The 17022-nt window shown below is 38.8% G+C and overlaps 1 protein-coding gene and 1 non-coding gene across 10 annotated transcripts in view; one reads left to right on the forward strand and one right to left on the reverse strand.

Moving 5' to 3' along the window:
- Positions 1-17022, forward strand: part of GIGYF2 (GRB10 interacting GYF protein 2) — a 128225-nt gene that overhangs the window by 19394 nt on the left and 91809 nt on the right. For all 9 annotated transcript variants that reach the window (XM_061122477.1, XM_061122470.1, XM_061122479.1 and 6 more), the window contains 2 exons: positions 6014-6097; positions 15989-16118. In XM_061122477.1, coding sequence (XP_060978460.1) covers positions 6057-6097; positions 15989-16118 — 171 coding nt within the window. In that variant the 5' untranslated portion in view covers positions 6014-6056. The remainder of the gene's footprint in view (positions 1-6013; positions 6098-15988; positions 16119-17022) is intronic.
- Positions 16404-16510, reverse strand: LOC133041770 (U6 spliceosomal RNA). Its single transcript, XR_009689344.1, has one exon. It is a non-coding gene; the product is annotated as a U6 spliceosomal RNA (small nuclear RNA).

Here is a 17022-nt window from a genome sequence, read left to right on the forward strand (position 1 = left end):
TGTGTCTTGGTCTCCTGCATTGTCAGGAGGGTTCTTTACCACTTGAGCCACCTGGAAAGCCCAAAAACAGTGATACCTTGATCAGTTGTTGATTAGATAGATATCCAAGAGGAGCAGGCTGCTGGAAATGCCACATAGGTCATGGGAGAAAAAAATCTGTAATGCAGAGCAGGGGTGGAATTTGTGGGAGAATTTTTGCTCTTGCTGTAATAACACCCTCACTTCTTGTACGCGCTATATCAAGGTGCAAATGAAAATGTTAGTTGCTCAGTTGTGTCTTTTAACTCTTTGTGACTCCATGGACTGTAGCCCACCAGGCTCCTCTGTCCTTGGAATGCTTCAGGCAAGAATACTCTCATGGGTATCCATTTCCTTCTCCAGGGATCTTCCTGACCCAGGGATCGAACCTGGGCCTCCCACATTGCAGGCAGATTCTTTACTGTCTGAGCCCCTATTTTAAATTCCCCATGATTTAGTCGGCAGAGTTCTACCTGAAGTACTAGTGGAGAGCACCATTGTAAATAAGATTCAAGACAATATCTAAACAGAATTTATAGTTAAAGAATCCGTGGATACACTGAGGGAAGTTAGGAGAGAAACTTGGGGAATGGTGACTAAATTGGAAAGGAGTAAAGATGGGGGACATATATCTGTAAAGGGCTGGTCATGGAGGACAAGGAAGGAAATAGTTTCAAGAATAAGACTAAAGAGGCAGAAGAACATGGTGGGGGCACAGCCTACAGAGTCTGGTTCAGATCCCAATTTGCTATAAAAATAAGCTGTTTCCTAATGATCACAAGTCTCCTGGGGGTTTGAGTTGACAACATGTAGCTTGGTGGGATTTAAATGGCGGCAAAGCTTATACTCGTTTTGATACTTCACTGCATACTTAGAAATGGCAATTGAGAAATAAGTCCCACTTTCCATTCCAAATAATTTATAATTCAGAGACAGCGTGTTAGACAATCCAATATATAGAAATAAATTTATTAGAACTGGGCTCATTTAATTAGATTTGGAAGGAGCAATCTGGGGTGGGGAATTCAGAGTTAGAAGCTATAGTACCTTAAATTAGAGTTCTTCAACAGTGATAACTTTTAGATTTCCTGCTTTAATTCATAAAGGAGAATGAACAGAACACCATTCTGAGTAATGTAGGTCTCTTTAGTTGATAATTAAATTGCTTGGATTACTGCCTTAGGTTCATAAGAGTTGTCCAGAAGACTACCATAGGGCATAATCTTATGGACACCCACATTATAGATGGTAGTGAGGCTCCCAGCTCAAGGCATTAAACTTCTGAGCTTTCAGTGTTTCTGCTGTATGGTAGTTTTTGACTCAGGACCTGAAAATTCATAGGTGGAGTAAGTGACAGAGGACAGGAAAAGGATTTCCTTGGTTGATGTTCTTCAAGTGTTTCGTGAATCCAGGGCTTCTGTAACTCAAGACCATTGCCTGTACAGCACAGCCTCTAGGGGCTCTGTTTGCATCCTTTGTGGTAATGACACTCCTGGAGTTTGTATTTCCAGGACCTGTTGTAGCCTTGTGGTAGTAATTTAAAGGGTAAAAGCATATTAAATCTCTTAAGAATGATTTTAGTATTTTCACAAATATCACAAATAATTCAGTTTTTAATTAAGATTCACTTGCTTTATAAATTCAGTCTGGTTCAAGTATTGACTTGCTTTATTAATTCAGAGCTGTTTTCCAATGGTCAGAGTCCCATAGGGGTTTGAATATGAAACAGTTGACTAGATGGGGCTTAAAACGGTGATAAAAAACACTCCTTCAGGATGTTTCATATTACAACAAAATCTTACAGTTGTAGGCTCTACAGGTCAATTTGTTAGCCAAGTAGGTCCAGGATCCCCTGGAGAAGACAATGGCAACCCACTCCAGAATTCTTGCCTGGTAAATCCTGTGGATAGGAGCCTGGTGGGCTGACATTCATGGGGTCACAAAGACTTGGACACAATTTAGTGACTAAACCACCCACCACTTGTTGTTCAGTCACTCAAGTGTGTCCGATTCTGCGACTCCATGGACTGTAGCATACCAGGCTTCCCTGTCCTTTACCATCTCCTGGAGCTTACTCAAACTCAGGTCCATTGAGTCGGTGATGCCATCCATCTGTCTCTTCCTCTGTGTTCCCTTCTCCTGCCATCTTGAATCATTCCCAACGTCATGGTCTTTTCAAATGAGTCAGTTTTTCGCATCAGGTGGCCAAAGTATTGGAGTTTCAGCTTCAGCATCAGTCCTTCCAAAGAATATTCAGGATTGATTTCCTTTAGGAATGACTGGTTTGATCTCCTTGCGGAATGACTGGTTTGATCTCCTTGCAGTCCTAGGGACTCTCAAAGAGTCTTCTCCAACACCACAGTTTGAAAGCATCAATTCTTCTATGCTCATGCTTCTTTATGGTCCATCTCTCACATCCATACATGACTACTGGTAAAACCATAGCTTTGACTAGATGGACTTTTTTTTGGCAAAGTAATGTCTCTGCTTTTTAATACGCTGTCTGGGTTTGTCATAGCTTTCCTTGCAAAGAGCAAGTGTCTTAATTTCATGACCGCAGTCATTGTCTGCAGTGATTTTGAAGCCCAAGAAAGTAAAATCTTTCACTGCTTCTACTTTTTCTGCTTCTGTTTGCTATGAAGTGATATGATCGGATGCTGTGATCTTAGTTTCTTGAATGTTAGATTTTAAGCCAGCCTTTTCACTCTCCTCTTTCAGCTTCATCAAGGGGCTTTCTGCCATTAGAGTGGTAACATCTGAGGTTGTTGATATTTCTCCCAGCAGTTGTGATTCCAGCTTGTGATTCATCCAGTCCGTCATTCTGCATGATGTACTTTGCGTGTAAGTTAAATAAGCAGGGTGGCAATATACAGTATGCCATCTTGCTTTCTCAATTTGGAACCCATCTGTTGTTCCATGTCCAGTTCTAACTGTTGCTTCATGCCCTGCATACAGGTTTCTCAGGAGGCAGGTAAAGTGGTCTGGTATTTCTCTCTCTTTAAGAATTTTCCAGTTTGTTGTGATCCACACAGTCAAAGGCTTTTGTCTAGTCAGTGAAGCAGAAGTAGATGTTTTTCTGGAATTCCCTTGCTTTCTGTGTGATCCACTGGTTGTTGGCAATTTATTCTCTGGTTGCTCTGCCTTTTGTAAGGAGGATACTTGTCTTAATTCACAGTGGATACCTCACCTGAGGTCTGGTCATTATCACTCCCTTGACAAGTGATTTCAGTAGGGATATACCATAATTTTGGAGAAGGCGATGGCAACCCACTCCAGTACTCTTGCCTGGAAAATCCCAGGGACGGAGGAGCCTGATAGGCTGCAGTCCATGGGGTCGCGAAGAGTCAGACACGACTGAGCGACTTGACTTTCACTTTTCACTTTCATGCATTAGAGAAAGAAATGGCAACCCACTCCAGTGTTCTTGCCTGGAGAATCCCAGGGACGGGGGAGCCTGGTGGGCTGCCATCTATGGGGTCGCACAGTCGGACACAACTGAAGCAACTTAGCAGCAGCAGCAGCATACCATAATTTAATTGAGTCTAGTGTGCATCACTTGTGAGATTCTTCATTTATGTATTACTAAGAAGTAAATCATACTGCAGAGTAAACTGATGCCATAGTTCTTTAATTACTTAGCATTTTTATTTTACAGTTTTTAAAAAATTCTTTTAAACTTATTTAGCAAATAAGTCTAACATTTTCATCAGGCAGTATATACTTTGTGCATATGTTAAAAGGAAAATAGGAGTAAAATCAGTTGTTAAGGTATTCTTCAGCTTCTATTTAGATATTCTTCAGCTTCTGCACATTATATGACTTTTCTAAATCATGCAGAACTTAGAATTGTAGAAGTCTCCTTCCTCCTTGCTCTCCCCACCTTTGTAGTGTCAGGTCATTAAGGATATTGGTGATGAAACATTTCTTAAGAGAGTGCTCCATTATTCTTTTGTCATTTTGAAATGCAGCAGTTTGGTGCTTGTGTAGTTCTTAAAAGCATTCTAAGCTGTTTAATTTTTTCCCCTTTAAATATTAATACTTCAGGGCTGCTGCATGTGGCCTTGTGGAGTGTGCGGTGTCAAGTCTCGCTAACAGACCACAAGCTTATCTTTTTTATGTGTGTTCTTCCTTTCTCAAGTTCTGTAAAACACGTGCAGTCGTTTCTCCAGTGATGGAGAGTTACTTCACTACTATTCCATGGCTTTATTTGCTTTCTTTTTTGATACACAACATGTTTCAATTTAGAATTATAGCATAATCTTTTTGAAGGCATTGTAAGCAGCCCTTAAAATCAGCTACTAGGAACAACACAATTGAGAAGATGACAATAATGAGCAGCCCTGTCCAGGTTTTGTAATTGTCACACAGTGACAACTGTGGCACGACTTCCACTGTGGGCCCTAGCCGTTGTAGCATGGCGCTCATTAAGGTGCATTCCAGTTTCAGAGAGTTTAAAGTTAAAAGCCACATGCCTTAACCTTGTTTTGGAATCATCAATTGCTTGTGAGGTGGTGAGGGCACTAAGTTGATCTCATTTGAGTCTGGTGTGTACGCTTATCTGGCCAGGGAAAGGTAATCAGCGTTAAGTAAGAATAAGGAACTCTCCCTGGAACCCACGTGGTTGACATTTGTTGTTCATTTGCTAAGTCTTGTCCAACTCTTTGTGACCTCGTGAACTGCAGTACACCAGGCTTCCCTGTCCTTTGCTATCTCCTGGAGTTTGCTCAAATTCATGTCCATTGAGTCCATGATGCCATCCAACCATCAGAAATACCTTCCAGGGAGAGGTCAGATAAATAGCTGATTATGGACGTTAGCACGTTTTTACTTTGCCCTTTCTGTGTTTTAGATCAGTATGTAGTTTATTGGTTTTAGATCTTTTAAAGAACAGTCAGGGTGATGTGATAAATCTTGCCTATATTTATCATATGTTTACAATATTTATAGTATTTTCTGTTTTCTAAACTCATTTTTTTCAGCTTTATGGAGATATGATTGATAGAACGTTGTCTTGGTTTAAGGTGTTCATGTGTTGATTTGATTAATTTTTCAATGTATATTGCAAAATGATTATCACCATAGCATACATCTCCTTCCCATCACATAATTACCTTTTCTTATTTTGTGTGTGTGTGAGAATATTTAAGGTCTACTCTTAGCAACTTTCATATGTATAATACAGTATTATTAGCTGTAATCACCATGCTGTGCCCTGGATCCCCAGAACTTGTGAATCTTAAAGCTGTAGTTTTTACCTTTGACCAGTTTCTCACTATGTCTCCCACCTTTCGGTCCCTGGTAACCACCACTTCACGGTCTGTGAGTTTGGCTTGTTAAAGATTCCACATATAAGTAATATACAGTATTTGTCCTTCCCTGTCTGACATTTCACTTTAAGTTCTGATATCTTAAAATTGCTCTTGAAAGATGACTTGTGAAATTGATTAGTGGATTATTTTCACTTGATGGTCCAAGATAACTTTTTAAAGGATCCCTAGAGTGTAAAGTGCTAAGGAAACAGTGGGGAGAGTTGTGACAGAAGCTGTGAGATAGATAAGGAGGGGTCTTTAAGAACCTTTGATGTACTTCATGGTGATGGGTGAGCCGTTGCAAGTGAGTAATACAAATTATTAATAAAATGTAAATCTGTTACCCCTCATTCCTTCCCCACTGCCTAAAGACTGAAAAAAGGAAATTCTTCGTTTGGTCTCCAGTGCCCGCATGGTGCATGGTCCGCTACGACCTGTCTCACCAGCATCTCTTACACCTTGCCTCCTCTTCCTGTGTAAACATAAAAAGATGGTGGATTGGAGTTAAGGGTGGATTTATTCATTTTTACTTTGCCTGCTGTATTATAAATAGGCATTAAAAAAACCTCATTCTGGTGACTGGTTGAGAGGAGCATAAGCAAAACACCCTTCCTCACTGTACTTTCTGGGCTGGAATTCTGCATTCAATCTTGACCAACTGCATGGAGATGTTTTCTCTTGAACAGGTTTCTCTGCATATAAAAATCTGTTGTAAACATACGGAAAAGAATGGCAGCGGAAACGCAGACACTGAACTTTGGGCCTGAATGGTGAGTTTTCAAAACCTCATCCTGTTCAGAGTTGCATGACTAGTTCAGTAGTAAGGTATTTGTGCAGGTGTTGGGGGCTTATAAAATGTGCATGTTTTAGAGACTTTGCTTTATGTGCCTAGTTGAAAACAATATAGCCAGTCAGGAATAATTTATATTTGGTTAGTGACTGCATTTATCCTTTATTAAAAAGTCTTCCTATTCTGGTTGTGTAATGATAATGAATTTAGAACTCCTCATAGTCCCACCACCCTAGCAAATTATTTACTTTGTGTTTGAACCCTTATGTAGGTGTGAGTATAATTTTATATAATTGTAACATTTTAATGTTTATATGTTTTCTGCTACAATGTTTTGTGAGTGCTGTTCATACTTATTTGGGAAAAATAGTTTTTATTGAATTATTATTTGAATTTTATTTTATTGATGGGCTACATAGGTGATCCAGAATTATACTGGCTATAGCCCATCTAGAATCAGGTTAGCATTTGCCGTAATACCAATTAATCAACCTTTGAGTCTCTTACAGATATGTTTGGACCCTGAATATGGAATTCTCATGGGATTTTGAGATCCATCACATTGTAGTGTGATTCTTTCCCCCTCTTCTTCCTTTCCCCCCAAAGTTGGTGATTGAAGATCCTCGTCAGTGGCGTGAATAATGATAGTTGCTTTCCCCATTCAGACCTTGAATCAGAGGCAGTATATAAAGTAGATGATTGGAATAGTGTCATAAATGTCCTTGATTGTTTCAGTGGTGGTGCTTTGATAAATGTTCCAGACTTCCTGTAGTAACTTCCTATTTGAAGACTCTTATTAACTTAAATTATTATATGCATTTCTTTTTATATGTAATTCCTTAATTTTCTTGGTCCATGTAGCTAGCATTTGGAGACTGAGGAGAAATCATTTGAAGTTTTAAGAACCGATGCAAGTTATGTGCTTTGAGAGTTTATTTTGGAAATGTTGACCTAAATCACCTGTTTTAGTTCTTATTTTATATTTTAAAAATACCTTTATTACCAAATCAATATATACTTTTAGAAAAATTAGAAATTACAAGTAATCCACAAGAGGATATAACTACCGTAATTTCACTATCCATGGTAACCACTGTAAATAGGTTGGTATATCATTCTAGGTAGCTTTATGTATGCTCATTTGTGTAAATGTACGTTTATTTTCATAAAAATGGGATAATACTGTACATTCAGTTTTGTAATTTGTCTAAAAAAAACACACCAAAAGTATATTTTTTATCAATAAATCTTTTCTGTTACCTTAAATGGTTGCACTGTATGGATGTACCATCATTTATTTAATTAGTCTTCTAGATGTAGCAAATATAGGCTGTTCTCAGTTTTTCATTATTAGAAAAAAATTTTTGATGAATGTTCTTGTAGCTAAAACCTTATTCATGTTTTATCAGGTGGCTTTAAATCATACAGCTCAATGTGTAAACCATTTTGTGTGCAGTTTTTTGCCTTCATTTGTAACTGCTGCTGTTTTGCACTTACACACTCGTGTCTTTTCTTTGTGAAAACATGGTTAAAATCATCAGCTAATTTAAGGAAGTTTTTTTTTTTCGTCTGAGTCTCTCTCTGTTAAGAGTTGAGAGAGAGAGAGAGAGAGTACTAGTAGTTTATCTAAAACGAAAGGGAAAGAACCACTCCTGCTGATGCTCTCTGTAGAGTCATTGCACATTTAACGTGATGCTAAATGGGTTGACAGACTATGGCCATGGGACTGTAAAGTTTTGTTGAAACACAGCCACACTTATTTGTTTCCATATTATCTGGCTGCTTTTCCACTGTCCATGGCATTCAGGCAAGAATACTGCGTCCCCTCCTCCAGGGGATATTCCCCTCCCAGGGATCGAACCGGAGTCTCGCATTGTGGGCAGATTCCTTACCATTTGAGCCACCAGGGAAGCTCCGTATATACACATAGTACATCTCCCATATTAAGGTACTAACTCAGGTGGCCCTGATCCAGACAGCTGCAGTGTGAATGGAGACTGTTGCTGTGCTTTTTCTGCATGTGCCATTGCATTCATTGTGAAACTTGAGGTAAGGAACTGTGTCCAGAATAACTTGAGAGTCATAGTTGAGGAGGATTACACTGAATCAGTGTGTTAACTTGGAAACATACAGAAGCATGTGGTGATACTGTATTCTTTTTATTAACATTTTTATCATCATGTAAAACACGAAGTTTGGTAAGAGTTGTGTGAAATGAAGAGATTGATTTGACAGTAGTGAAGATGAGAGAGCAAAGAAAATTGCGGTCGGGACAGACCATAGATGACCATAAGTGTGGACTTCTAAAGCTAGTAGAAAAGATTGAATAGAATCTTTAGGTCTTAGCTGGTAGTATCTGGTAGAATCATTAGGTCTTAGCTTATCTTTATATTTAGGATAAAGAAATGTATTCCATAATTACTGAAGTGGTTTTAAAAAGAGTATGATAGATTTAATGAAGGCAGTTTTAAAAAGACTGTGATATAGTTAATGGAGCAGTAAGTCATTTTTATATATAAAACGAGTCATTTTAAGTCTTTTAACTTCAAATGTTACCATCTTAGAGGTTTTCTGACCATCTATAAAAACCACCCCCATTCCCTGCCTCCTTTCCCTGTTTAATTTTTTCTTCACAGTCTATATAAAAATATAACATGCCAGATATTTTACTGATTTTCTTTATTATTTATATACCATCCTTCAACCCCCACTAGACTGTGCGCTCCTTTGAGGGCAAGTACTTTGGTCTTGATTTTTGTACACTTTGTTCATTGCTGTAACTTCAGTGCGTGGCACATAGTAGATACTCAATAAATATTTATTAAATGCATGAGTGAAGTGTTGGAAAGTAAAGTTGTTTTTAATATTTTGCTATTGTGAATATGTATACACATCCTTTAATAGTTCTGTTTGTGTTACTGTTGATTTCCTTTGGAATAATATCTTGGAAGTGGAATTTTTAAATCAGAAGTTTAATTTTTAAGGCTTTGGATGATATATGATATATGGACAGACTGACCACAAGAACGATTGTATGAATTTAATTCCCATCTGTTGCCTGTTTATTTCACTTTCAACAAAACACAAAGTACTACCTTAAAGAAAAAAAACTTTTTTAGTTCTAAATCTGGTAGGTTTCTTCTTTTTAAAGAATTTTTTGTTAGTCCTAGTAATAAGATAATTCACACTCACTCCAGAAAACCTTGGAGGAAGCAATAGTACGAAAGGAAAAACAGAAGATCTCAATTACCCTTAATTCTGCCACCCAAAGAACCGTTGTTAATATTTTGGTTTGTATCCTCCTATTCTTTTTTCTTTGCAAATGATTGTGTACTTCAAGACATTTTGAAGGAGGAAAACAAATTCATTATAACCTTTATTTTGGTATTTTAATTTTTTTATTTTGAGCATCGAAAATCTATTCAGATAAATTGGATAATAAACGAATTTATCGTAGGGGAAAGAAACGATTGCAGACAGATAGCTGGCTTTATGGAGAAGGAGCCAAGGAACCTGGTTTGGGGTTTCTTTTGTCTCACCTTCATGGCCTTAAGGAAATTTACCCATGTCTTCCCTTGCAAAGAATGAGGTACTTTTGTTTTTCCCAAAGCACTTTGTTCAGACCTGTGTTAAAGTAGTTAGGACCTCGTGCTGTGTCTGTTTATATCCATTTACCTTACTCAGAAAAGAGCTACTTCAATTAAGAAAAGCACTATACTTCTCAATTTTGGTAAGTCCATTGTTTAGCTAGTGTGGGCACTTAGTAAATGTTGAATGATTCAGGTCTTATGGTGGGGGACATGGGGCAAGAGAATTCAAAGCTGAGATTTCTAGATTACTGTTCATGATCTTTGTGGAGTTGTGAGGGACATGAGACATTCTGGAGGATGGAATGCGTTAATAGTCCCAGTTTTCAAAAAGAGTAAAAAGATAACGGCCATCTGAAGGAATTTGTTGTTATCCTAGGGTGTGTTTTAAAAGAGAACATTAAGAGTTGTTTAGAAAACATTGTATCAAGGGCCTCATGTTTTACGTCTTGGGTTAGGTAAGGAGATAAGGAGGCTGCAAGGATAAGGAACATGAAAAAATGAAAGTCGCTCAGTCATGTCCGACTCTTTTGCGACTCCATGGACTGTAGCCTCCCAGACTCCTCTGTCCATGGATTTCTCCAGGCTAGAACACTGAAGTGAGTAGCCGTTTCCTTCTCTAGGGGACCTTCCCAACCCAGGGTTTGAACCCAGGTCTCCTGCATTGCAGGTGGATTCTTCACCATCTGAGCCTACCAGGGAAGCCAGCGGACATGGTCCCTACTTTTGAATTATTTATTTAGTGGGGAAGCTGACACTTAAGTAATTTCGCTGTCAGTGTTATAAGAGGGGGAAGATCCCCAGAGGATGTAATGGCAACCCACTCCAGTATTTTTGCCTGGAGAATCCCATGGACAGGAGTCTGGCAGGCTATATGGTCTGTAGGGTTGCAAAGAGTCTGACAGGACTGAAGCGACTTGGTATGCACACATGCACGTTGTAAAGGGAGTATAATGCTTATACAGGATATTCAGCTGCTCATTTGATGCCTGCAGGCATCTCATCCTTTATGGTTTTCCAAAACTGAGCTCATGAATTTTGCCCTTTTAAATTTCTTCTTTTATTTCATCTTAACATCACAGTGTGCCCATTAGCTCAAGCCAGAAGTCTTGGAGTTATCCAGATCATTTTCTTTTACTTCTATATCCCTGTGTCTAGTCCATCACAATGCTGTGTCAATTGTACCACCAAAATACCTTTTGAACCTATTCATTCCTCTCTCTCTTCATTGCCTCCAGCCTAGTGTAAGCCGCCATCATCTCTGATAGAAACTATAGGACAGGCCTTCTAATGTTTCCTGGCTCCTCCTCCTGATTGCTGTTCCCACTGCAGCCAGACTAATCTTAAAATGTAAATTGGATCAAATTGTCTCCAAAATCTTTCTCTAGTTCTCCATTTGTATGACTGTTTATTAGCTTTTCCTTCCACGCCAATTAGTTCTATGAACATCCATGGGTACTTGTGTACAGCCAAACACCCACGATCTAGATTTCTCTCCTTTCCCTCCTATGACCCTCTTTCCAACCCCCTACCCTCCTGCCGTCTCTCATCTTTTCCTTTCTTTCTTTCCACTTAACCTCTTTACTTCCAGGCAGTTCCCATGGCGTCCCAGATGAAAACAATTAGAAAAAATATTCCAGACACCAGAAAGCCTGTTTGAAGATAAGTGGACAGGAAACTATAGGTTTAAGAGGGAAATTTTAAGACATTTTGCCTTGGCTATATTGTGAAGTATGGGCGAGAAGAGCTTGCAGGTAGCCTTTCTATGTTACGAAGTTTTTTATTTTACCTGATCATTGCGTGCCAATGAATTGTTCATCAGGGAGCATTTTATTCAAATTTGCTTTTGAAAGAAATAACTGGTAGTAGTGTGGAGGATGGACTTTGACTGGTTAGATCATTTAGGGTGCTATTGTAGCAGTTGAGGTAGTAAGTGTGAACAATAGAAGGTTACTTGGCCAGAGGATGGTTTGAGAGATTTAGGATTTAAAACTTGATTCTTTAGTTGCTAAGTCATGTCTGACTCTTGCGGCTCCATCACCTGTAGCCAGCCAGGCTCCTCTGTCCATGGGATTTCCCAGGCATGAATATTGGAGTGGGTTGCCATTTCTTTCTCCAGGGGATCTTCCTGACCCAGGAATTGAACCCATGTCTCCTACATTAGCAAGTAGTTTCTTTACCACTGAGCCACAGGGAAGCCCTTAAAACCTGGTAGGATGTGATAATTGGGTGTGGGAGATGATTCCCAGACTCTTAACCATTTGCTCAGTAGATGGTGGTATCCTTACCTACCTTTGGGAATACCGGTGATGAAGGAGGTTTTGAGTAGGTTTGGGGTCTGTTAGACCTAAAGGGCTGTGAGTGGTTGAATAAGAAAGCCGTACTCTGTCGGGGAGAGTTCACACGTGGACCTGAGGGTCATGAGCTTACACAGAGATACCTTTAGATTTGTACATCTTCACACTTCTACATGGACATTGTAAACTACTTCTGTAAGCTGAAGTTTGGATTTTGAGCAGCAATTAACAAGTGAGGGTTGTAGGTGTTGGGTGTGGGGGAGGCTGGTTTCAGAAGGCCCTGCTGCTACCCGTCAGTGACTGCTAGTCCTGCTGGGAGGAGCACTGCGCCTCCGGTGTTGAACAGACCTCCATGTGGCCAGGAAGATGGTCAGGAGAGGGAATTTCACTCGGGCCTAGTGTTGAGGTGGTTGAACTTTTCTAGAGCAGTGGAGCAGTGGGGAGAAGCCAGGTTGTGCTGGGTTTTTAAGTGGTTGGGAAGTGAGGCGGTGAAGATGTCTCTGAGATGAAGAGGAAGATGACCGGTGCTGCATCGCCAGAGAGGGATGCTGCATTAGAGGCCTTTTAAGCAAATCACTATCAGATATATTGAGAGATGAGTGGAACGCTAATAGGGAAGGATTGAGTTTCTAGAAGAGAGGGCTATATGGGGCATGATTCTAGAGCAGGTAAAGGTCACTGGTGGGTTTTTGGGGAAGGATATTATCCAGATATATTTCAGCTTTTTAGATTATCTGTGGATGAAGGAGGACTTGGGACAGGATTTGTTGATTACTAAGTGGAGCACAGCCATTCTGGTTCAGGCTACCGTCTTCTCTAGGTTGCATTATGCTTAGCTTGCCTTCACAATAGCTGGAGAACTCTTAAGTATGTATTCCTGGTCATGTTACTCTTTAGGTCTGGTACCTGTAAGAAGTGTTCAGTTCCTAGGCATGGAAAGCCCCTGGGGGTTGTTCAGTCGCGTCTGACTCTTTGTGACCCCACGAAGCTCAGAACACTAGGCTTCCCTGTTCTCACTGTTTCCTGGAGGTATCAAACTCATGTCCATTGAGTCAGTGATGCCATCCAGCCATTTCATTCTCTAGGGATTGTTGGGTGGATTTGAAACCTTATGAGGAGCAGATGAAGAAATTAGGGGTGTTGGACGGTGAGCTGGAAAGTCTCTAGTGAGACATAATAATTGTAGATACTGGGATGATTTTTCCATTGGAAAATGGAAGAGCGCCTAGATGTGCCCTCTAGTGGTAGATACTCTTAGGGAACATACTGACTTAGTATTAAGATATTTTAAACTGATTTCTAACTATATAGATGTATATTTAAAAATTAATTTTTGGCAGACTGAACCATGACTATTTAAAAAATTTGAGACCTCAATGTTGGAAAGATTTTGGTTTTTTTAGTCATAAAAACCTAGTCTTTGACTCTTGGTTCTACTGACTGTGATTGTGGGTAAGTGGCTTAACTCCTTGGCTTTGTTTTTCTCATCTGTCATATTGGGAGTGGTTGTAAAAATTAAATGAGTATATGTAACATTCCCAGCTTCAGTTCTCAGTGGATTTTAATCCCACGTTTCCAGGGAAGAGCCCAAATGTTCATGAATGTGATGTGAACCGCCATGCTGGCAGGTCCTTCAGCAGTGGTTGGGTCCTCCTTTGTGGGCACGTTGGGCACGTTGTTTTCTTACTGACTTGTTTAGCCTGTCTTATAGGAGTTGGATGAGTCACTGAGGTGACCTCTAAGTCTGTGAATAATTGGAAAGAAAACAAAAAACCAACCCAATAACAATGAACACTTTGACCACCCAGACTGTAGTCTTAACCTGTTTATTACCAAAGAGAATCAGGCTCCCTGGTGAAACGGTTGATTCCACATCTGAGGCAAGAAATAAGCTGATTTTGGAACATTTGACATACCAGATAGAAGTGACGCTCTCAAAAACTACTAGGGTTGGGTCAGAAGGACTTGGAAGCTAACCTGAAGCCTCTCCCACTAGGCAAAGATGAGACAGTTTGATTATTGTTAAGAATAATTGCAGTGAAATGAAATGCATTAATGAAAATAATTTTACTGTTGGAGGATTGTTAGTGAATAAAGTCATTATTATGGAAACTAATAAATGAAATGGAAGAACGAAAGCTGTTTGTTTTCTTGTATGAGCTATATTCTATTAGGTCATACCAGATAGTATAAGAGGAAAGTTTCTCTTTGTACAACTACTCTACCTAGTAAATAAAGAAGAAATGATAGAATAAACTCAGTCTGTAACCCTAGTGAATTTGGGGATCTAAGCTTTCGCTCCTGAAGGACTGCTTAGCCTTGCAAAACCAACCAGGCAGTATGTTCCTCCTGGTGGAGTTACATAACCACCACATGGATGTGGTCTTGCCAAGTCTGATCAGTCTACATCAGTCTTGCCAAGTCTACATCCAGTCACCTGTTTACATGAAATGCAGAGAGCAGAGAAATGTATTAAACTATATCACAGGGATAAAGTTAGCAAAATTCACACTTAAAGAAAAATCCGTATCTTTTAGAGACAACATTTTGAAATATTTACAGATGAAATGATAACTTTTCTTAAAAGAATTGTCTCCAAACTTGAAAATAACTTCCTTTAAAAATTTTGAAAGCAAAAGAGTTCCTTCAGAATAATATTAAAAGAGGTTTAAATGGGGCTGTTGAAGGAGTTGGATGGCCTGGGTACTGGGTCAGTGGGTACAGGAGAGTTTCTTCTTGATGCTTGTATATATGTTCAAAATTATCTGTAATAAAACATTAAAAAATAAGATAGAAACAGTGAAATAAAAAACAAAACTTTATTAGTCTTACTGTACTGATTCATTCTCCTTTTCTTTTTTTCTTGGTATTGCTTTCTACATGTGAACACATTCTGTATATTTACTATGTACCTGCTACTTTCTCTGCCATTCTTGAATAATGTGCAAGTATTTATTCTGCTTGACCTTCATACTTTTTAACGTACAAGTTGTAGACTGGTCCCCTCTTTTTTTTGTCAATACAGCTTAGCAATTTGGGGATATATTTCAGTGCTTCTGTTGAATTTTCTTTGGGCTAAACTACTGACTTGCAGTACTTTGGTCCCTTTTACCCTTGTAATCTACTACTTTGTAGAACTTTGGGCTACTCCTGATGAAAGTTTTCCCTGGAGGAAAACTTGCCATTTTTTGCTGAGGTTCAACTCCTTTTTAAAATAATAACACCTTATAAAATTGTTCCCCTTTTCCCCGTTTTCTTCCTTTGAGGTAATTTCTGTTATCAGCTTGAAGTGTATTTTTACCTTTCTTTCTTTCCTTAGCAGTAAATATGGCTTTTATGTTTTTTCCTCCTTGTACTTCATCTTTTTTTTCCCACTGCATTTTCAAATTCTCTACACTGATCATTAATTGCTTTTATTAAAAGTGAATTATGAAATGTGGGCATATTTAGAAGTATCTTTTTTACAGGTATCTGTATTTTGCATTTTCTCTTTGGGAGCAAAAATATTTTTTAAAATATTTTGTTAAATATTAGAAAATCATTCTTTGAAGTGACTGTTCTAGTTTTTAACTCCACAAGTACTACTTGAGAATGTTGCGTCGTTTTACATCCTTGCCAATAGCTGGTATTGTTAGAGTTATTAATTTTTATTAATCCCGTGTGAGGTGATGTCTCATTTTTGTTTTAATTATATGTTACTTTTATAGTTTGGAAAAAGGTGTCTCCTCCTCACTCCCTAAACTTCTCAGGGATATGGCACAATACTTAAGGAAGTTGTCTACTTATTTGTCAATGAACTCAATGAACTGTTTTCTTAGTGAGCAGCAGATTGCATTAGAGCTAAAATCTTGGATACCTTGAGATAATGGCTTTTCCTTTCTGTTCTTTTGAAGAACTAAAATGAAAATATTACATTATATGGAAATAAAAAGTCCTTACTGCCAGCACATTTGACACTTTGTTTTTCTATTCTGTCTACTGTTTTAGGCTCCGAGCTCTGTCCAGCGGTGGGAGTATTACATCCCCCCCTCTTTCGCCAGCGTTGCCTAAGTATAAGTTAGCAGACTATCGTTATGGGAGAGAAGAAATGTTAGCACTTTTCCTTAAAGACAACAAGGTAAGAACGTAGGAAAGAGTTCAAAATTGCAAATGCGATTTCTGAGTGTGTACAGTTATGTGTTGATATATGAAATAGCTATGGTTTTTCTCTCTTTTCTTCTTGTGTTGAAACCTTCAGTAGTTCACAGAGGCTCTTCTAAATGATGCACACTTTATGTTTTAGAAAAGAAAACCTAAGATTTCATCACAGAAGTAGAAAGCTTCATGGAAGCAGGAGAGTGGGCAGGACTTAATGCTTTGTTTAACTGATTTCCTCACAACCTTTATTTATTTATTTATTTTTTAAAATATGGAACGCTTCACGAATTTGCGTGTCATCCTTGCGCAGGGGCCATGCTAATCTTCTCTGTATCGTTCCAACCCCAGTATATGTGCTGCCGAAGCGAGCACCACAACCTTTATTTTTATCCCTCTGTGATGGCTGAGAAAGTTTTCTCTTCTCTTTATTGCATCTGTCATTCTTTCCAGTTAGATGTTAGGAGCCAGAAGGGCAGATGCTTCTCTTGTTCTTCCTTTTGAGTTAAATGTAAAATTTTTAGTGGGGAGAAAATCTTAAAATATAGTACTTCATTTGTGTTACTTATAAATGATCAAAACTCAAACAGTATAAAGTACACTTCTGTTACGTAACTAGTGAGAAATAACATTTTCTACTTAAGTGTACTTTGCTTTTAATTTTATTAATGGATTAAGGATCAAATTTTAATGATCATTGCTAAGAACAGATACAGTTGCTTGTAAAATTCTCCTCACCACCTGTGGTTTGAGTTAAATGTGCACTCTGGAGTATCAAGGTCAGTGCTGTGTATCAAATCTGAGTGTGGTAGTCTGATGGGAGGACGGGGTGTGTGACTGGGCTTCTTAATGTTTGACCCTGTCAGAATATTCATTGTGACTGAATA

The sequence above is a fragment of the Dama dama genome, chromosome 20, assembly GCF_033118175.1.
Source record: "Dama dama isolate Ldn47 chromosome 20, ASM3311817v1, whole genome shotgun sequence".
Taxonomy (NCBI): Eukaryota; Metazoa; Chordata; class Mammalia; order Artiodactyla; family Cervidae; genus Dama; species Dama dama.